The following is a 22783-nucleotide window of genomic DNA, read 5'->3' as shown; positions in this document are numbered from 1 at the left end:
TCACCAAACATCTTGCGCGTTTGGCACGTACGATCGATCTCCACGGCCACCGATTCCCCATTCGAAATATTCAAAAGACAATAGCGGTTAACTTTCCTGGCTCAAAATTCCATAAGGAGTGAGTGATGAACGCGCCAGGAATGTTGCATTGTAAAAGCAAAATCATATCCTGAAGAATCTAACAAACTAACAGAGAGAGGTGAATCCGTGACTGATCCTTGATTAAATTTGCATTGGGATTTTGCGGACGTATATTTAAGGCTAAACGGATTCACCACGTGAACCCTTAGGTAATGATGAATAAAAATCAAGATGATCTGAATCGTGGTTCAAAACACGATTTAAATCAGACCAGTTTTACTATGATAATTTAGATCAAACCTTCCCGCAACACTAATCTCGAGAATACTTTCGTTATTTATCGTTTGTCTATCATTTGACGCTCTGTGCGAATTAATTTTGTACTAAAATGCAATCATGAACAACCAAGTGAGATGGGTATCAGGCTGAACACGAGCAAAAAGCAGTGCTTTTCCGAACAAATCCGAGCTTTCTTCCTAGCTTCTACTTCATCCGTCAGTTATGTAACATCCTAGTGCAAGCAAATCAGAATGCAAGAACAAAAAAAAAGATCAAATAACGCTTTGTAGCTAACGAAAAATAAATCAAACTATGTTTGTGCCAGTATAGCAGTATAGTATAGACAATAACAAGTCGTGAATTATGCTAATGATAACAGTAATTATTTCCTCTGTGTTGTTATCAGTAATTGGGAGAATAGATCAATGAATCTGTCATACCTAAAAATACATGTAGTAATAAAAAAAAGCCCTATTTTCTAGCTACATGGATTTCAAAGAAAACAGTCAGATATAGATAAAATAAACCTGATTTACATCATTTAAGAAATATATATAATTTTGTTTTGTGTCAATTGCACATGTGTCTCTATTTGTAGTTGCTGCGCAAGCACAAACGCATCGCAAGAATTTTCGACCACTCAGTGCGAAGCGCCGGCTATGGCGTATCAACCTAATGATAATAATCTCGCCATCAAGGGGCTCTGGAATCGATTTCTTTGCTAACAAATTGATGGGACCCGAGCCCGAAATGAACGCTTATCTAGCAGCTCTTGTGTACTGTCCGTGTGTCACATTGTACTAACTTCTCGAATGTATGGACCTCGCATCACCCGCTGGTTGCGCACCTTTCCTTCATCAGTAACCGAATGGCGGCCATTACTACGGCACAGGTGCCATACCTCAGCTGGTGATAGTGATCGAGGTGGCTAGACTGAATTTCCGAAAGGGTCTATTGCTCCTCGAACGGACGCGTTAGTCATTCCCACTCCTTTTAAGCGTAGCTTGGCAAAACGCGAACGCTTCGGCGACTTTGAGCCGGTCAGAATCTGGATGAAAATCACGTGACAGTTTTCTGCAGGAGAAGCTCACTTCGACAATACGCTGTCACGTGCACCGCTCCGGCGTTCTGATTGGCTGGCTGAGATCTTAGTTTTCGTTGTCTACCAACTTAAAGGAGCTGTGCAACAGTTTCAGTGCTTTGCTTAAATAATTTGGGAGTTAGTGTCTCAACCTTTTTTTAAGTAAAGAACAAAAAAAAACGCTTTTGCCTGCATCTCCTAGTTTTTATTTTAAAAATGAACAAAGATTGAGGTTTTCGGCACCTTTCAGCTCCTTCACCATCTTTCGAGTCACATGCGCTGTGACGGTAATGGGGTTTGCGCGGGGTTCCAGTGAAACTCCCTCTTTAGAGCCATCAGTGAGCAGCGAGAACTCATCCACTCGTGACCGCGTCACCACGTGCTGGCGGGCGCAGCGCGAACCATATGGTAAAACAAGGAATGTCTCAGAGCCGGACGGGTATGGCCGGATCCGGGCATACCCATCCGGCTCTGCCCCCTCTCCCTCCTGCTTCTGGCGGCTGTTCGCGGTAGCAGATAGAGCTGACGGTTTTCTAGACCTAGGATAGATGGCGCCACTAAAACTCCGTATAATAAACGTTCTGGCGGTGATACCAGGTTTTCGACCCATTTATATTTATGTTGGAACGACAAGATTTATAGAAAAATACCTTTTATCGACCAGGTATTCGCACAATTTGCTATCTTTCTACAAGACCCCCATTGACGTCACGCCGCGTGTTTCTCATGGCCGCCGCTCGCGGCTGCAGGTCGGGGAATATTCTAATTTTTGCCTCGCGATTACGCGGCGGAATCGCAACATTTCGAAAAGAGCTGTGTTTTCTGTCCTTTGTGACAAGGTGAACAATGTCAAAAGTAGAAGATGCCAATTCTTTCAACGTTAAAATAGTTGCACAGCTCCTTTAAGGTGAAACGAAGAGTAGGCACACGTTCCAAGTTTTACCACGTCCTATTCGTAGGGCACTTCAATAGGGGTCTTTCTATTTTTCCCGAGTAGATACGAGATCAATACAAAGAAAGCAATGCACAAACATGGGGACAGAAAAAGACGAGTACAAGCTTGTACATGTCGGTTTCTGCTCCTTGTCTGTGTTTCGCTTTCTTTGTATTGATTATTAACCCAACACGCTCGTCAAACTCATAGACACGAGACCACTCGTTGTTGTCCAGGCTTCCTGACTTGCAGTTTGCGCGTTCCGCCTGCGTCTAGGTCATTTGAACGCTACAAAGTCATCAAGAAAGAAGACTTATAGCTTTCCCAGGGGCTAGTCAGCCTTTTAGTGAATCTGAAGAATTTCTCTGTGCCGTTAACAGTGGTTGATTGTGATGTCTTCACTGTTTGTTTATAATCCCCACTCCTGCCATAACCCCCAATGGGGCTAAAGTATGTAAAAATAAATAAATAGATAAAGTCTTATCAGTACCCCCTAGACAACAAGGCTTGGGCAAGACTTCATCGTTAGTGGATCCACCGACCCGCGCCAAGCGGCAAACACGCTCAAGCTCGAAGAGAGTCAAGTTAATCTTCAGACGATTCCCTGAGGACCACATCGCGAGGTGTTACTAAAAGGCTGTGGCCTTGACACTTTCTTGTCTGATATTCGTCCCTAAATCAGAAAGGGGCTCAATTTCGGCACCTCATCCAAACGGAAAGAGTTTTTTTTTTTTTTATTTCCATTATTCGTGCCAACATTTCGCCTACGCTTTAATGTCTGTAATAGTTAGACGACATGAAAGATCAGTATATTTTCTCCTTCCGCATAATTCAGGTATGGAAGAATATAAAATATCCCTCTCTCGCTCCAAGTACAGCGTGTCACAGACTCGATGATCCCGAATCATACACTAACAGACCCGACAACTTTGCGCTCTTCGAGGGACGATGTTTAAAAAAAATGTCACATCTATTAAAAGCTAGGTTCAGTCTGAGCAGCAAAAGCAACACAGGGTCATGCAAAGCGCGCAGATGCAGCAGTCCTTGGCACAGTCGTCGTCTTTCTTCTCCTGGACAATCCTGCAAAGTTCAAAAAAAAATAAAACAGAGCACGCAATGTTGTTAGGCTTACGGCCGGTCAACTTCCGCGTCATAACCCCACCCTGATCATTCCATCAATGTCGAACCCGTGCAAGTATCAATCAGCTGCCTCTTTGTCAGCATCCACGTATATCGATCTCGAAAAAAACAATACTTCTTTTATGCTCAAACTAAACTCACTTAAAACACAGACAGTGTGGTACCCACTTAAAAAGTTAAAGCATGCAGAAGAAAAGTTTGGAAACTTTCCTAACTGCAATACTCTTTAATGCTATGTTTTAAGAGCGTATGCGTGTGCGCTTGAGTACCGGGGTGTGAGGAGGGAGACAGTAAAATGGTCGAGTATAAAGACGCATTTATCACGGTGGGAGGCCTTTTTCAGAATTGTTTGTTTTGCATTTGTCTAACTTTATATTATTGGTACGAGATTCGTAATATTGAACCTGGTGATAAGCAGCGCACAGGAGGCAAACACACAGTAGAAGAAAACAGACTTGACAAGCGCTAGCTCGCAACTCAATATACTATAAAACGTCAATGCATACCGAATCGCCCAAGTCACATCCTTGCTACGTAAGATTGATTGCTGTAATAAGTTATATCCCTGTGTTACCATATTAGTTCAAAATACGGAAATGTGTTATTTTTATTCTTAACACTGTCTCTTCGAACTGTATACGTTGCCTCGGAAACAGCGAGACTACATACGAATTACGATTTTGTAACATTGAAATAACGTCTGTTCTTTTTCTTTTTTTTTTTTTTTTCACAGAGGGATAGAACCTTTGGGAGAGACAAAAAGGCCCGGTCTATAGTTCAACCCAGTATCACGAACACATCAGTGCAAATCGATCGGCACTTCATCTCCAAGCTGTGTATGTGGATCATTGCTTTGGAAGTCGCCCTTGGGTGCAAGGCCTTTCGGTACATGGAAAACGCTTTCAAATAATTTCTTCGCTCACTACCGCGTCCCGCCCAACACTGAAAACAGGCAACGAGTTTGGATATTGATTTGATTAAGTTCATCTCTCCGTGCGATACTAAAACCACATGACGCGCAGAAGCAGCCGTAAAATACCATTCTACGAGTAGTGCGAGATTGCCACTCCGGCAATGCCAAGCAGTGCACAACAAAATGCCTCAGCCCATCTGGCTGCTGCCAAAATAAGAAAATGGTTCCTACGCCATAAGAGGGAGAGTGGATTGTACATTCAAAAACGTCCGGATCCTCAATTCTTAGGTCGCAATCTTTGCTCAACATTAAATGTGGTGAAAGTCAGGAAACCATTAGAAGTACGAAGGCTCCTCATGCAAGTTTATAGCTGCTAAGTGTACCTTGGTTGAAGCTATAGAGCAAATAAAAAAGCTACGATTAAAAAAATCGAAGTAGCGACATTCAGCAATCTTTGTCTGGCCAAGATAACCAGTGAGCGTTACGGTGTAAATATGGTTTATTTATAGACAAATAACGGTGATTAGAACAGGATTTAGTTGTTGCTCCCAGCTTCAGAGCTTCAGCTTCATTCTCCTCTTTTTTTTTTTTTTTGTCTTTTTTTTTCAACTTCGTCCTTTTCTGGTTTCTGGTCATTTACTTAAGATGTACTCCTTAACTTTCTGACTAGTGAAACTGAACATACATATGGTTCCAACTAGAAACTTGCTGAGCGTTATCGAAAACCACTAAATCGGTCAATTTAAAAGTCACTTGAAGGACGTGGGAAGCGCGAAGGTACACACCAAAGTTACCACTCGTGCAACAGGCGCAAAGCTAGCGGTGGGATAACGTGGATGATAATCTAATCATTTGCATTTTCGCGCCACTAGCTTCGGGCCCGCTGCACGAGTGGTATCTTTTGGTGCACCCCCGCGCTTCCGCACATGCTCCGAGTCATTAAAAAATTTACCGACTTAGTTGTTTTTGATGACGCTCAACAAGTTTCTAATTTGAAACCTAAGTTTATTTTCACTAATTAAAAAAGTAAATGAAGATATTTCAGTCAATTATTCGACTTCTCTCGAGGATTGGCCCCCTATAGTATCTCCCGCTGGGCGTATAACTGATCTGCACAAACCGTATTGTGTACATTTTACGGATATTTTTTTTTTTTTTTATTAAATCAGTTGGAACTAAAGATAGAACGCCCTGCATATACGGTAGAGACTTCGGGAGAGGAGGAGATGAGAGCGCAGCGAAGCCAGATCGCCGAGCTCTGACTGGAATGATTAGTGGGTAGACGCAAAGCCTTTGTCAACTCACTCTTCGAACGCGTCAGACCACCTCGGACCGCCAAACTCCGGCGTTCGGTGTCCCCAGTCACAGCTGGGCATTCTGGTGTCCCTGCGTGCTCTCACCTCCTGCCGCCCTTCAGTTTATTCTCATGTAAAAATAAGTGTCTCCCCCACCCTACCCCCCCTCCCACCTACAAAAAAAAAAAGAACTAATATCAGGAACTATTCAGAATCCGCGAAAACGTGCGAGACGGTTCACGTAAAAGCGCCGACTGTACATTTTATTTTATCTCTCCCGTACTAGTGCCCATAAATCAAGATGCCGGGGCTGCAGTACGTACACTGACAGGGCGCGGTAATGAAGTGCGCTCGACTCGTCGCCCTCATTAAATTAGAAGCGCCAAGAGAAGACTGCCCTTCCTCAAGCATAACAGCGCGCACATCCCAAAGTAAATCACCCCCGCTCATAGCCTTCGCTCTGTGGCTGCTTTTAAGATTAAAAGACGTCCCATATACTCCGAAAGGGGTCATATAAAATAAGAACTGCTATAACGAGACCGACGCTGAAAAGAGTGCACGAATTTCCTCCAGCCCCGAACTCGGGCAGAAGGACAAGCGTTCAACTTCATGCTCCCGTACGCCGTCTCACAGTAACTTGGCAAACGACGGAGTCTGCGGTCCCAGTGAGCCAATCAGACCGTCGGAGGAAGGCACGTGACTGTCTCGCTAGTCGCGCGCTGTGCTTTCAAAGCCACGGGCGAGAAAGAGAGAGCGAGATAAGAAAGCCACTCTTGTTCGAATTTTTGGGCGAAGGGCCCCTCCTCCCACCCCCTCTCATTTTCGTCCCTTCGATGTCGGCAACCGATCGCTTATCTTACGAAGGGCTGTAGCGTTCTACCTTACGAAGGACTAAAACGGACGCTACGAGCCATCCCAGCCAATCCAGCTCTGTGAACGAATCACGTGACTCCGCGCTCCGCGGGCCGCTTCGCCCCTCGCGAAGGTCACGTGACACACTCACATGGCGTTGGATTGGATCCGATGGCTCGTAGTGTACGCTGCGGAATGAATCCGATTTACCCTGGCGGATTTTGTCACGTGGCAACAAAATAGAGAAACGCTGGACGCGGGTAGGTTTTCGATAACCACCTTTACCCTAGAGTTGAATCGAGTAAGTTTTGGAACACGGCCAGAAACTATCAACGAGCCACACGAGCTCCTTCCGACCGTGATTGCGGGTGGCAGAAGCCGAAAATATTTTAAAGATAAATAATTAGGCCCGTGTGGAGCAGCAGAGTCTAAAACAAAAGAGACGGCGATGTTATGAAGTTTCTACGAACGTTTTAATATTCTTTTAATATTCCTGAAAGGTTTGAAGACTCGTTTCGTGCACATATGTGAAAGGTTACCTTGGCCGATCTATTTATTGACCATGCATGCTGTTCCGATTTCAATTAAAGACAACATTCTTGAACCCGCTCTTCGATGCAGGAAACCCCCAAATTTGTCAGAGATTCCCTAGTTCCGTCGGTTCCGTCTCGCAGCGAGACGGAAGCCACGCCGATACCGGCACACCGTCGTTCGATAGCACGTCAATTCGTTTTTAGGCGGTATGCATGAACAAATTTTTCCCGCAACGCTAACTGGTGTTTCGGCTTTCCAACCTAAGTATCTTTATTCTCTGTGGCTGGGCTAAGCATTCTAAGCAGGGCAGCGGTCTGACCGTCTTTTCACCACATCTGTTCTGTCGTCGAGCTATCGGCACCTCGCTTGATAGATCAATTCGTTTTCAGGCAAGACGCACGAACAAACCTTTTCCTCAACGCTCACTGATGTTTCGGCTTTCAAATCGAAGTATCTTTATTCGCTGTGCTAAGCATTATAAAAGGGACAGAGCGGTGCGAATGTCTCCTCATCTCAACAAATTTTCTGTCGCTGTGCTATCGGCACGCTACCGTCTGACAGATGAATTTCTTTTTCAGGCAAGATGCACGAACAAACTTTCCTCGGAACGCTAACTGCTGTCTTGGCTTTCAAATCGAATCGTTTTTACCTGCTGGATTAAGCACTAATCAACTGAAAAGGGGCAGCGGTCCGGCTACGCCTCTCGTCTCGATGGTCTCAACAACAGCGCAGCCATCTTGTTTGTTAACGTGACGTCACGGAGCGCAAAGACGTCACTCGCGCTCCGAGAAAATCTCGGTCAACGTTATTAGATTAGCTCAGTTACGGAACTGCTCATAGACGCTGCATGCACGAGCAGTACCCCCCCTCACTCACCACGACTCGCCAAGCGTCGCTTGACGCGCTGCCGGACGGCTGCTTTGGTAACTGCAGCGTATTCTGTGGGAATCGGGCAGGGTCGGCACGGTGAAATCGGGTCGGGATCGCTGGGATCGCTACGTACGTTTCGAAGCACGGCGTCTAGATGGCGCTTCATCTCTGCTCTTTGGAACGCACAGTTATGAAACGAAAATCTAGATGGCGCTTTGAACGACACTTGGCGGATTGAGGTGAGTGAAGGGGGGGTACCCCCTTCCGCTTGAGTTCCACAACTGAGGTAATCTAGTAACGTTGATCTCGGTGCAAGAACAGCGTGCTCGAGTGTCAGTCTCCGGTGGCACCCCTGTCCGTTTAGTGAAAGGAGCGCCAAACACTCGCGCTCCGGAGCACGGACTTAACGCGCCCAAAGATAAACAGCTTCTTGCTCGTAAATATCCGGGCTCGCCTCCTGACAGTGCCCCTCGTCCCGAGCAGTGAGCAGTGCATGTTAAAGGACCGGGTATTGTTCGCAACGCGTTTTGGTGGGGGCAGCCGACTCCTAATTAAAATAAATTAAAGCAGGTTTCTTTTTATTGTGTCCTGCGGAGCAATCCTGTTGGTTTTTATGTCGGAACTTGCACTAAATAGAGTGTTAAAACGTTTGGTGCATTTTCTTGCTTACATCATGTTTTAGAACGAGCATAATGGACACGTTCGTACCAACCTTTTAGAAATAGTAGGCATAATAAATAAATATCGGAACATTTTTCCTGTTGGTATCAAACTTCAGCATTATAAGGCATTCTTAAATCCAAACTGTTCGTTGTTTATCTACTCTGCCAAGGAGTCAGATGTGCTCGTCAGCCATGTTTATTGCTGGGCTTGCTGAACCGCGCTGCCGCCACTGGCCACCTAGCGGGGGCCAATTGAAACACCTATAATAGCGTACTGTAACACCAACTCCCTCGGCATATCAGGGTTTTTTTTTCAATTTAAATACACTTAGAGTGTCGCAACAAAGCTATTTGATCTGCTGCGAACGTCCTATCGACCTCCCCATCATCGCCTCTCTTTGAACCAGTCCGCTATTAAAAGGAAATTCGAAAAAACTTCTCAACCCCTCTTACCTTCATTTGCTCATATCAGTCGAATAAACCCGTCAAATACATAATTTAGATTTCTCAATCAGGAATAAACTTGACACATGAAACGGTCTGCTTCTTGAATTGCTAGATCTAATCGCATCACTAATAACTGATGCAACTTAATTGAGAAATGGCATACCTTACATTGCATAAAATAGATATTGTCCGCTTGTTTGTTTAAGTTTGTGTTGGTATTGTTTCATTTTTCTACAACCTAAATTTGCTGTCGTATCTCTCGTAGGTTTAACGAGGGCTCTATAAGCTATAAACCATATATTTCCCTCGGTTCCCCCTATTGGCGGAATTAAAAAATAAACAACATTTATTGTTTAATGTCCAAGACAAGAAGGAAGGAGACCTATAGTTGATCAATTTTTGTTTCGCAACTTTATGTTCTGACACTCAAGCTGACATTGCATATATCCAGTCTTAATTATTATACTTTTTACGGTCATTCATTTTTAAAAAAATATTTTTTAAAAACCTTGTTCGATAGGTTTCTGAGCGTTGTTCATGACGCTACCTCCTCTAATACTGCAGTCAATTCTCACATGTCCCAAGGCTCGCCTATAGGGCCTCTTTTTTCTGGTAACGATGTTACGTAAAATATTCAAGTACCTATCAAACCTTCAAGTACCTTTCAAGCATACTGTTTGCTTTGAAAATACTTCGACCGAAGACTGCTCAAGCGTAAATAACGCGTTAAAAGCAATCCAGCGTTCTAGAAGCAAACATGATAAAAAAAGTACCCGAAACAAGGGTTACTCTGGTGACAACCCTAAAGACTTAGATATTTATGTATTTGTCGTAGTACTTGGCAACTGTATTTAACTTACAATACAACTGTCACATATGCAGTTCCCGTAAAATTACCATATATATTGAGAAATAGAGAGAGGGAGAGAAAAGGTTCGGTGTCCACAAACACCTTCTAGAGATATTGGACACTCGAATTATTTAGCTCTAATCGATACGTACATAATGTTCCAAATACGGCTCCAGATATATTATTTTCCTAGCGAAGGTCGAAATTCCCTGTTCTTAAAATTGAGACATACTTGAGTAGTAATATGTTACAAGTAGCGTGTAAGAACCTTATGGCTCTCACGCCAAGCAGCCCTGTACGTGCCGAATAAGCGGCCATATCGACACAAGCGTCAGTTCGGCGTCGTTGAGTGTATTGCGTACTCAACTTGAACCTCACCGGACCAAGTTCAAATCCGGCCAGAGATAAATCACTTTTTTATATACCATTAGGAATGCATCCCATTTAATAAATACAAACAATTGTTATACACAACATCCTGGTATCTCGGAACATTTGTTTGGTTACTGAATTATTACAATCTATTGCTCAATATGCAAATGCATATTAATCAAACGCATGGTTAAATTATTTTATGACTGAGCAACTCGTTATTGTGATTAATTAACTTTCTCAAGTAGCGGGCACCATTTTGAACCAACTGCCCAAAAATCACTCACGCATCGACCCACGAATATGCAACCTCAGAGTGTCTTTCATGCACTACTGTGGGAGCTGGTATCTTCGAAAGCATTATGGAAGTTCGCCTTGAATTTAAATTGAATCAATGTAATCATTCGGCTTGGGCATTCATCTCTGAATGTATTGGTATGGCTATTTAGACCGTATTTCGTTGTAGGCGCATACTGATCGCCTTGCACTATTAAAGTGAAATATTGACAATTATACTCGTAGGCACTAGAAGCTGAATATACTTTATTCAATTGGTTTAAACAGGAGAAATCATGCTAAAACAATTAGGCAATACAAGATTGATAACCGTTGAAATAAATTCACCTTTTTATTTGTCATCTAAGAGGAAATCTCAAATTTTAAACCAAAATACCCTTCGAACTCAGTATAAAGCAGTTGTTTTGGCATAAACCCATCCGCAAATCTTTCATTTGTATGTTAATAGTTGTGCCTATGCGTTTCTATTTTGATATATGTAACACCCGTAGTGTCCCGCGTAGCACGATAAGGTTCTAAGAACATTCCGGTAATGTTCAAAAGAACATAGGAAACATTCTTGGAATGTTGCACATTTACGTAAGAACATTTTATTAGCGTTGTCAGAATGTGGCGCAGGCACTTATCGCTACATTCGGGGAATTTTTTCTAGAGGGACATTTTTAGAACGTTCTGAGAACGACATAGAACATTACCAAGGCATTCAATCAACATTCAAATATCCTAACAAGGTTCTAAGAACGTTCTCAGAAAGTCCAAAGACTTCCGTAACTTCCTTGAAATGTTAAAAAGTTATGCAGGGACATCCTTTCAATCTCCTCAGAACGTGGCGTGGGTATATCGCTACATTCAGGGTACATTCTCTAAGGACTATTTACAAAGATTCCACAATTACGGCTTGCTCAGGCTACAGCCCCAATGAGCCGCACTACATGTATGGATATGGTACAGCTCCTCACAGGGCGATATTTTTTAGTCCAAACAGATTTTAGAAGGCGCAATCACAAGCTAGCCGCTTTTCCAGCGTACCAGCCTGAGCACGTACTAAGGACAGGTTACCCCTACCTGTTCTTTGTCAAATTCTTTCATTCAAAATGTGCCGTATACGCAACTGATTACTCACTCCGAGCTTAAGAACAGATACACACATGGCATGCAAAAATACTCCAAAAGCCGGGAGACGTCATAATTAAAACAAGAACGCCGACTTGACATAACAGAAAAAACAACTTCATTAGACGTTTCGCCTCCCATGCGGGAGGCATCATCAGTAGTTTGCTGATGATGTTTCAAACACCATTTGCTGTGTAACTACTGATGATGCCTCCCGCATGGGAGGCGAAACGTCTAATGAAGTTGTTTTTTCTGTTATGTCAAGTCGGCGTTCTTATTTTAATTACACACATGGCATCCCACATTGAACTCGGAAATACCTTTTTTCAAACTTTTAAACCCCAGATACTACAAATCTGGTCTATTCAAAACTGCCCCTCTACATACGCAGTGATTACCAAGTTCATTATTAAGTTTGGAAAACCATTGCTTTTTCCCCTCCACCTTATATCGGATTCCTCAGTAGACTCATATAAGATAAAACTGATCCCTTATGCTAAGTTTCCAGAAACTCCATTTAATTTGCATACTTTTGGCAGAAAGTGGCATATAGTGGATGGTGTTTCGAACCGCAGCTAGGTTGCGTGAGAGCTCCGTAAAGTTCGCTTCACCTGCGAATATTCTAGGAATGTTCGCAAGCGAACGTTCCAAGAGTGTTGCGCATATGAATGTTCAAAGGGGAACGTTCTGAGAACATTCTGCATACGAATGCTGGCCAACGAACGTTCCTGGAATGTTGAGCAGCTTACCTTGTAGGGAATGTTCGCGTACGAACGTTCCTAGAACGTTCTGAATGGTGTTTTAACGTTCCCTCCACATTCAGAACCTCCAGGGAATGTTCGCACAACATTGGGTGCTACTTGGGGTACCACCCCTTCTAAAGCTCCGAATGCAACTAGTCCAGGTGCACAAAGTATAAAGGTGGATTGAATTAGAGAACAGTAAAAGTTAATCATTGGTTTCTTGAACTGGTGACGAGCAAGCGGGGCAGGTTTCGGGTGAAACTATAGGGATATAACTGTGTTAGAGACGAAGGCACATACGTTGTTTGTGGCCTTTGGAGCTGCTGAAGTTTAGATAGTGCACCATATATTCGCCGTCAAAAATACTAGCGTGAAAAGCATATACAAAAGATGTAATTTTTCTTCTTTACTTTGCAAATACAATTATAGCTATTTCATAGGTCCGTCCCTATGTCCGTGCGTACTTAAATGCTTGTTTCGATTTTAACACGCACAAAAATATTATGTCACCCCAGATTTGAAGCATCTAAAGTCCTCTGCCGAAACCGTGACTGCGCTATCTTGTTGTTGTTGTTTCATTTTTAGCTCCCGATGACATAAAGCGTGCGCATACACTGCGTGACATTGTTAGAGCGAACACAACTTCGGCGCTTTTTCGCATTTTACTTTGAAAATATATTGGCGGGCATCTGCACTTACCACTTAGGTTAGTACCCCAACTTAACACTTTGCACCACTATAGTTTTTTTTAACTACTTTTAATTGTTTTTTTTCAATTATTTTTATATTTTATTGTGGTCTTGAGTGTCACCACGTATATTTCGTTTCTTACTTATAGTCATAATGTAGAAAACCCGAGACTGTGGTAAAAGCAGGGAAACGGTGTCGGAGAAGAAAGACAGGGGAAAAGAACGTTTCCCTGCTTTTACCACAGGCTCGGGTTTTCTACATTATGATCAACATCCACCAGCTCGCCTGCGCACTCACAGTTTTTTCATTACTTATAGTGTTCTCGCGAAGTTGCACCAATCAAAAGAACATTATGTTTGTTTTGGGCATTTTAAATAAATATTATATTATATTATATTATCGTAGCTTTGATTACAGTCCTTTAATACTGAAAGAAGCACAAAGTAAACAGCCAATGCTTTGTTCTCGTTAACAGTTTCGCAGAGTGTACAACCTACCGTCATACATAGTCATACTAATTAATTTTACTTACACGGTGGTATGCTGAGGAGGGGGCGGCGGGGCGTAAGCGTTCCCGCCATACTGCTGGGGCTGACTGGGCGGGTAGAGGTGCTGAGCTCCCGGTTGGGGCGGAGGTTGGTAGGTGTCGCCACCCGGTGGCGGCGGAGGGACATACGCGCTGCCGTAAGGCGCGGGCGGCGCTTGGGGGTAGTACCCCGGCGGAGGTGGCGGCTGGTACTGGTTCTGGGGGTACCCGTAACTCATTGTGCTTTCGTCTCCTGTGTGTAAAGCGAAGGATGAGCACTTTTAGATAGCAAAGCACAGAGATTGCCGCAGCAAAATCTGGAGTTGTTACAAATCTACGACTTTAGTTGGGAGATGTTACAAATCCACGACTTTAGTTGGAAGGGTGTCACAAATCCACGAGTTTGGGTGGGAGATGTTATAAACTCTATGACTTTAGGTCTGAAGGCATTAAAAATCCACGAATTTAGGTGGGAGATGTTACAATCCACGACTTTCGGTTGGAGATGTTACAAATCCACGACATTGGGTAGTTCGAAAGAGGGAACACATATATATTCTGTTGAAGGGCGACAGACGATAAGAGCAGTTCGAATATCAGCCATATGGCAGAGAAATACCAGCACCCACAAAAAGAAAGTATCGTGGAAAGCCCTTCGGCGGGCACTTGCTGGGTACTTGTGGAAGCATATGACAATTTATCGATGTTTCGCTTGTTATTGGCAAGTGTAGCAAAGTAAATCCTCCAAAGTTATTTTTTTTTTTGTCTATGCAGAACTTTACGCAAGCCTCGTGTTCGTTTTATAACGTACGCATAATGTAAAGTTCACTTCATGCTTGAATTTTATGCATTGAAAGATAGTATGGGATACGCTTGTACATTCACTGTGAAGTATTAGCGCCATATTTCCCTGTTGCAAGCTTTTTTTTTTCTTTAGATATCTTGTAGAGTCAATATTTATTAAAAACTACAGGGCTGTTAAACATTAGAGCTGTTCAGCTAGTCAAAGTACATCTAAGCAAAGACTGCGGTGGAATATGTCGCTCTGAAGAAAATGTTCCCATCGTAAGATCGGTTCACAGGCTGATCCGATGAACCGGATATGATGCTGCTAATTTTTTGGCCCCTCCGTGTTATGAATAAGATAGAAACCTGTCGCCTTCTCGGCGGTGCATATGAGTGGCCTTCTTGTCGTTGCAATACTACATCTAGAAAGTATCCTAACACAATTTTAGTTACAATAGACGAATACGTAATGCATCGTAAGAATAACAATACGTTGCGTTCTTTCAAACGAACAGATGACGTGTCTCTTTAAACAGAATAAAGCTCCTGGCTTGAGCTCGTTTCAAAACTGAGGTGGACCGAGAAATACTCCCGCGTTTGGAATATTTAAAGATCGTGCGCAACACTGGTTCGACCTTGATGCTCGCAACGCCCGTCACTGTCAACAACGAAACAAAACCCTGCAGGCACTTACTCAATTGGTAGACGGCTCCGTCTATCAAGACACTCGCAGACCACTGTACAGGCTCGGAGGCAACGCAGTCGCGATCTCTATCCCTATCACATATCGGTTGCTACGGCGATGCGTTTCGTTGAGATACGACTCCCCTTGCAATCCAAAAACCGCCCCCAGAAGCGGCGTCACTAAAAAAAGAAAAGAAAGCTGGTTTGACTGACATTGCTCCCAGGTTATGGCGCGACAACACAATTAAATTGCTTTCCTTCTTTCGTTTTATCGTGACGTCAACGATTGTTGTGTCCGCTGAAATAGGTGTGAGCGCGATGGAGGAGTCTCGCTAGACTGCCGCCAAAAAAAAAGGTAAAAAACAACTAAATTTACTTGGGTGATAAGTGCGCCTTAGTACTAGAGGCGAGAGCTTATCGTTTTCGGAACATAACAGCGAGCGCCATCACTGAGTCATCTCCTTGGTTTTATTTTTATCGTCCTAAGCACAGCAAGTGACGTCACACAGCCCAAGTGTCCTTTCACGGTAATGTGGCGTTATTTGACGAAGCCGTACTTCGCGTGAATTACCGCATCTAGTCGTAATCATAAAAAAATATTACCAACAATTTCCTATAATACATGAAATGCAATATGTGGGTATACATACTTGTCCCGGGAGTAAAGACCATATATATTTTTATCAATTTTAGGAAAACTGAATTTCGGTGTCAGATGACCATAGGGGGAGGGGGAGACGGCACTGTAGGACGGTGAGGAGAAGCACCGGGAGAGGGAGGGAAAGGGAGGAGGTGTGAGAGGAGTAGAGAAACTGAATTGGTGTGTCACATGGTCCGAGGAAGGGGAGGGAGAGGAAAGACACCGTAGGAGAATGGGGGAGAGAGACCGCTAGAGGGTGGAACGGAAGGGGGAAGGGAGGGGTTAGAGAGGGATAGGGAAGGAAAATGAGAAAGAGGACAGGGAATTGGTGCGCAACGTGACGTTCATTTCCCCCTAAATTCAGCGAAAAAACAAAAACAAATTGTTACCAATTAGTGTTAAGTCACAGAACATAAATTTTCCCGCTTTATTTAGCGGGGAAACTCAGTTGGCGTATAGGTTACGTCACGTCAATTTTCCCGCTTTAATTTGCGGGGAAACTGAATTGGTGTTAAGGTCACAAGACGTAAATTTCCCCCCCAAGTTTAGCGGGGAACATGAATTAAAAGGTAAGTCATGTGTCATCAATTTCTCCACTTTGTGTATGTGTCACGACGTTAGGTCATCTGACGTAAACATCCCCACTAAATTTAGCGGAAAATGCACCGACGGACGGACCGACAAAACAATTTTGGAATTGGGTGTTCCGTTAAAAAGCTTTTTTTTTAGTAGACATACTACTAGTCAAAGTTAAAGACTTCAAAAGGAGTGGTAATTACAAACAGGATTTGAAAATGAAGAAAAAATTAAAACGGCAATCGAATCACAGGCAAAATTGCCGGTACACAAAATACAAAACAATATAATCTATAAGCGGCATCCTATGCAAAATCGAGTATATATACTGGCATTAACTGATAGTTACGTTGTGTCTAAATAATGTGAAGACAACTCAGAATCATGAAGAGAAACAACATTACCCACTAGTGCATTCCGTTCTCGCACCGTGCGTTGGAAAAAAGAAAAACTTGAAACAATCTTTACTCATCAGAATTAATGCAAGTAACGCAAGTGCTTGCTCCCAGCTAGACACGACTTATGAAATGTCACGTAATTTGATGGGTCCATGAGCAGTGAATCAGAAAGGATAATGAAAAGAAACTCCAAGCCAGGCACGTAGCCAGATTTTGTTTCGGGGGCGGGGGGGAGGGGGGCGCTTATGACAAAATGCTGTATGAGGGGGAGGGGGAGAGGAAGTCCCAGCAAAGTGAAAGATTCGGGGAGAGGCCCGGGCCCCACGGAATTCCCCCCCCCCCCCCCCCCCCCCCCACCCCTGGCTGCGTGCCTGCTTCAAGCGCTTGCTTTTTCGTCTAGACTCAAGGGTGGCAAGATTAGATAGGGCGTGCAGCTATGTTGGTGAATCTAATCTACGATGCTCCGGAAAAAAAAAAAACGTAGCGCCAATCGTTGAACGCGTTCGAGATCAAGGATAAGGTTTTTCGTGCGCGGGTCCCCTACTTCAGCCACATACTCTAACAGGGGACGTGTCAACACTTTGTAAGCGTGCAGTTTTGTTTCAGTGGTTGCCCATTTTAAAGACCGCTGTAAGAAGGCCATTTCTTATATTAACCTATTCTAACTATATTTGTTACGTGCACGTTTCATCGAAGACCCCTGGTAATAGTAACGCCAAGGTATTTGTAACTGACAACTCTTTTCAAAAGAACACCATTACGACAGTAATGGTATAATAGTGGATTCAACTTGTTTCTAATGGAAATACAGAGTGTTTTGCCTTTGAGTAAGAAGTGTTCAGCTAGAAATACATGAACATGCTTGCAGGTGTTGTATTTTTATATTTTACAGTAGGTTGACGTTAGGGAAATTGGTCGATAATTCCGTGCACGGGTTTCCGTCCTGAAATATTGGAATGACTTCACCCAATCTCCAGTCGTTTGGAACTAATGAGCTATCGAGCGATTTATTAAAAACAAGAAATTGGTACTTCCACGACCATTCAGCATACCTTTTCAAGTGCGAATTTGATATTTTATCTGATTCTCCGCCTTTCGTTAGATTGGCATCAAGAAGCAAAGAGAAAATTCCTTCCTCGGGTAGTTCCACATCAGCAATTGGTGGTATCGTGGTGAATTCATCGAATCCGGATATCGCGCCATCATCGCAATCAAACACTGTGGGGAAAAAAAGCTATTAAACGCGTTTGCTATGTCGACCTTTTCTAAAAATAACCTTGTCATCTAATGCAAGTTTAGTCACTCAAGATTTTGGTGGTGAAAGATGCTCCCAAATCTTTTTCGGGGAGTGCTTGAGAAGCCTTGTCATGGTTACATTAAAAAAGTGGTGCTTGGCCTTTTGTACCATTCTTTTCAGATCTATACTCAGACACCTCAACTTATCACGCACTGACGCACCCTGTGAACCACGCAACCGTTTTCTTAACCACGAAACATTTCGTTTTTGACATGTTATTTTTCTGTTAATCCATAGATTGTTGCTATGGTTTCTTTCCACCTTTTCCGGGACATACTGAGTAATGCAGAGGGTAACAATCTCTTTAAATTTAAACCAGCCCCTACCGAAAAATCCGGTATAACTTTTCGCTATCCGGATTATGGAACCAGAAATCTATCTGGATTCTATCTGGACTCTATCTGGAATTTAGGTTTTCAGAAATTATTCCTTTGTTCTCAATCTGGATTTCGGGTTTCCAGTAACAAATTTCCGGTTCCATATTCCGGATAGGGAAAGTTATACCGGATTTTTCGGTAGGTAGAGTTGATCAACGTTTGGTTTAGATCCCAAGCTAATCTACTCGAAGGCGTCGTACAAAAATTGAGTATGTCTAAAACAGCCACGTCATCCCTATGATTAAATTCTTTGTAGGTAGTGATTTCATAACGCACCGAACGAATTTCATTTTTATCTAGCGATAAAATTACCATAGAGTGACGCAATATAACTGGCAAGACTCAACATTCATAAGAATTTAACAGCCTGCTCTCGCTTAAAAACATTAATCAAGTATAGATTGCTTTCTCCTTGAATTCTTGTAAATTCCTTAACAACTTCAGTTAATCCATGCGAAAGCGTCATGTCTATCAAAGCCGATGAGAGTAAGACATCACGAGTATCAGGTAATGATGCATCCCAATTGACCTCCGTCCCCGACATAGAAATCACCGGCAAATATTACTTTCTTTGAGTCAATACGCAGTTTTTTTAGAAAGTCATTTAGTTTTTGAACGAAATCTAAATTCGTGCCAGGTGGGCGAAAAACTGCGCCAACTATGGTCTCCGATTTCGTCAGCCAATATTACTTTCTTTGAGTCAATACGCAGTTTTTTTAGAAAGTCATTTAGTTTTTGAACGAAATCTAAATTCGTGACAGGTGGGCGAAAAACTGCGCCAACTATGATCTCCGATTTCATCAGCCATCGTTTTCAATGTCAGGAGTGTCGTCTTACACAAAACAGTCAATACTGATTTCTTTTTTTCTTTTTTTTTTATTACACTGGCCGTTCTACTCCCTATGCTCGCGCGGTCTTTTCTGGTGAGGCTGAACCCCGGTGGAACAATTCCACAATCCAAAAGTAAAGGACATAGCCCCATTTCGGTTATAATTACGACAGAAGGGTCATGTTCGACAAAGACGTTTTCTAAATCAACCGTTTTATTTAGAATGCTCCGCGTATTTAGATCAATGATGGAAGAGGTGCATTCGGTTTGAATCCTTCTTCGTCATTCCCTTCGATGTCGAACGTTTCTTGTTTCCTCTTCGGAGATGAGGACCCTTTGCTCTTGTTGCTCGTCCAAGGTGTACGTAGTTCCATTTATTTTCAGTTTGTCATGTACAAGAATTACTTTTTCACCCTTTGCTCTATTTTTTCGAGAACTTTCTCAAAGCTTTTTTTCGCAGAGTTCGCACCTGTTTTGAGTAGTTCTCGTTATTGAAGTTATACCGACAGAAGACTACCGGTCGAGGTTTATCTGGGAATATCCTTTCAAGCCATGTGAATACGTTCAACGCTACTGACGTCTATCGGTTTCGCTTTGCTTTAAATACCTCATCAACAACCTCCACTTTCAATTGTTGTTTTCTGCGTAGGCTCCTCGATGCCATAAATAACATGATTATTTTGCCTACTTCTCTTCTCCAAGTCATCCACTTTCCTTTGAAGATTTCTGATCGACGTTTCCAAAAGCTCAACATGCTTAACCGATGAATCTAGCCTTGTTAAAAAATCCTTAAAAAGCAACTCCGCTTCATTTTTGGTTTTGAAAAAACAATGCAGTCCTCTTCAGTATCGCCTAGGAAGACCACACGTGAAATCTTACGACGCAGTTCTGTCTGAATGTTTCTTAAACGGTCCGGCAAACTTTGCAACTCGCCAAGTTGCCGAAATCGGCTGACTTGAGCGGGCGAATTCAGGCGCAACCAACAGCGCAGTCAAGGCTACGGCATGGGCGGAGCCAACATTGAGCTAAACGCCATCTACATGGCCCCCTTTTGCTTGTTTTCACTTCTCCGGGCGAGCGTAGCGCATGACGTCAGCAACGTTGCCTCTTGGCGCTCAGCAGTGTCCACGTGATTGGCGTAACGCGCCTGCGCAGCGCGTTTCTTGGGAGCCGTCCGGCCGCCCGCCGTGGTCCCGCCGTTACCGCCGTCTTCCGCGTCACAACCGCCGTCGTCGTCTCACCGATTGTGATTATTGTCTCTCGGAGTTTCGTCCACACTACGGACACCACGTGCGCGCACACTTATGCCGCAGTTGTGCAGACGTCGTCGAATGCCGTAGACACCGAAACGTAGCGAAGAGTGCGGTGCTGACGACACTCGCGCCTGCCACACGCCCGCCCCAATCCCGCCCGTCGTTGGGCCGAGGATCACGTGACATCTCGTACCACGTGATGGCCATGTACTTGGCGACCCGAGGCCAATGTTGCCGGGCGGAGCCGAAGTTTCGGTTTCGATTTCCGCTCAGATTTAAAAATATATATCCCATTTTTCGCGAAGCAAACGACGTAGTGTGTTTTACTAGGGCTTTTTAATTCGAAATCAATCATTATACCGAAATCTTCGAAATTGAGCGGAGTTGCCCTTTAACCAGGGCTATTGAGGCCACGATAGCCTCCAGTCTTTTATCGAAATTCGCATAGTCTCGCTTTATTGTTTCGAAGTCCTCTACTATTTGATTTATTTAAGATAAAATTTGATGCATAATCTGCATAGTTTCAGGCCTGGATTTAGTTCAGCCTGTCCACTGAGACCCAAAACCAACGAGGCATCATCCCAACACTCATATGCAATGACACACAAAGCCTGTGGGCCTGGCAACACCATTATAAAAAGACTATTGCGCCTTAAGCAAGGATAACAATGACTGGCACGAACCTGTACAAAAAACAGTAGAGGATTAAGCATTCCTGCTTGCGTTTTGCCGCCAAGCCCACTGAGCCGGGAGGGCCGATGATCCTGTCTTCTATGGGACAGTGCAGATGGCGCGTCCGTCGCCGTCGAGGAAGCGCAGTAGATCGGCGCAGATATTCTTGAGACGTCATCGGCGGTGACCAGGGTTGCCAAATTGGGCTATTAATATGCAAATTGGGATATTTTGTAATGCATTTGGCGTCGAACTAAGGCAGTTGGCTATGTGGCTATTTTCTGGCTATTTCAAATCCTAACGCGGCTATTTTTTTTTTTTTTTTTTTTTGCTTAGTTCGGAAGACACTTCAGCATGGGCACAAAGCGACAGTCCACCCTTTCAGGATTCCCGCATTCAGGGATTTTCTGTGTGAAGATGCGTGAGCGTCGCCAGATCCTATTAGTTCCAGTGAGCTACCGTCCTAGATTCAGCTCCGAAGACATCACTTTTGTATTTATTCTGGCTTATCTTATGCTCCCAAGTCCTTTCTCCTTCTTACTGGCGTCTCTTATCTCCTCGAGTTTTCCACCATCCTCGTACAGGATGCACCTCTCCCGAGGAGAAAGAACACTAAAGGCAACTCAAGACATCCAGCAGAATTTCATGCCGTCCGATAACGCGTGATGTTGGAAATAACGAAGGAGGTTGTTTTTTTTTTCTTTGTTTTTGCGAAACATGGACGTTTTTTAAAGCAGAATGAGCCATAACAAAATACAGCAAATTTAGAACAATGAATAATTTGAATAAGACCAAGTTAAGAAGCGCAGGAGCAGCCATGTTTCCGTTGCTATTCGAGCTTGCCATCGCGCACCTGACGCTGCACAAGTCGAGGGCCGCCGTTGAGAGAGTATACAGTCACGTGTTCCTCACATAGACGTAAGGAACAGGATGTCCCTTCAAACTCTTAAAAACATCCTCTATGTAAAGTTTGCTTTCCTTGGAAGGAACGAATGATGTAAGGATATCAACCCTACTGAAGAATGTGTTGCCCGTTTTAACACGGAAATCATGTACGAAGCTTGTCAGCCGAGCACGAGGTTCATAACTATGTTTCTGTAGAAACGCGTGTGAAAATTTTTGGTACTTGTTCGTGTTTGAAATAAAATTTTGTAGTACATTTCAAGATGTGTACATCTTGCAAACTGCTCGTAATCCTAGATATGCAGACGCCATTCCTTCGCCTTGAGCTCGTACTTTCGACCGCACGATTTTTTGCGCACTGCAGATAATTTAAATATGGCTACTTTTGGGCTTTATGAATTTCTTGCATTTGGCTACTTTAGGGCTACACCTTTTGGTATTTGGCGGTTTGAGCTAGAACCTACCTGGCAACCCTGGTGGAAACTTGCAGGCAGTTGTGGTTTATTTATGATTCTTTCACGCCACAGATGGTACCGCTGAGTTGTTGATATTGGGGTTTAGAAACCGCTTCCAGATGATCCGACGACTTGATGTTTCGTCGAAGGCCTGTCAAAGTGCCCTTCAAATCTAACGCAGTTTTTCGAGTTACGTTTCTGGGTGACTACCTGGATTCCCGTTGGGTTCTCTCT

The 22783-nt window shown here is 43.5% G+C and overlaps 1 protein-coding gene across 1 annotated transcript; it reads right to left on the bottom strand.

Annotated features, from left to right (window-relative positions):
• Positions 1 to 3118: 3118 nt before the first annotated feature.
• On the bottom strand, positions 3119 to 15264 carry LOC8035491 (proline-rich antigen homolog). The gene is made up of 3 exons (XM_002411348.4): positions 15160 to 15264; positions 13686 to 13932; positions 3119 to 3455 (listed from the first exon to the last, which is right to left on the bottom strand). Exons 2-3 carry the CDS (start codon positions 13916 to 13918, stop codon positions 3362 to 3364), a joined length of 327 nt encoding a protein of 108 aa, XP_002411393.3. The 5' UTR covers positions 13919 to 13932; positions 15160 to 15264; the 3' UTR covers positions 3119 to 3361.
• Between the last annotated feature and the right edge of the window lie 7519 nt (positions 15265 to 22783).

This window comes from Ixodes scapularis, unplaced genomic scaffold, assembly GCF_016920785.2.
Source record: "Ixodes scapularis isolate PalLabHiFi unplaced genomic scaffold, ASM1692078v2 PGA_scaffold3__209_contigs__length_174095766, whole genome shotgun sequence".
NCBI classification, from domain to species: Eukaryota; Metazoa; Arthropoda; class Arachnida; order Ixodida; family Ixodidae; genus Ixodes; species Ixodes scapularis.
The sequence above is the reverse complement of the archived record's forward strand: the minus strand, read 5'-3'. Positions and strand labels throughout refer to the sequence as shown.

Bases quoted from the DNA above. Each gene is read 5' to 3' on its own strand.
- LOC8035491 (XM_002411348.4), bottom strand. From the start codon at position 13,918: ATGAGTTACGGGTACCCCCAGAACCAGTACCAGCCGCCACCTCCGCCG. The intron at 3,456-13,685 runs GTAAGTAAAATT...TGAACTTTGCAG, and splicing joins CCTCCTCAGCATACCACCGT to GATTGTCCAGGAGAAGAAAG.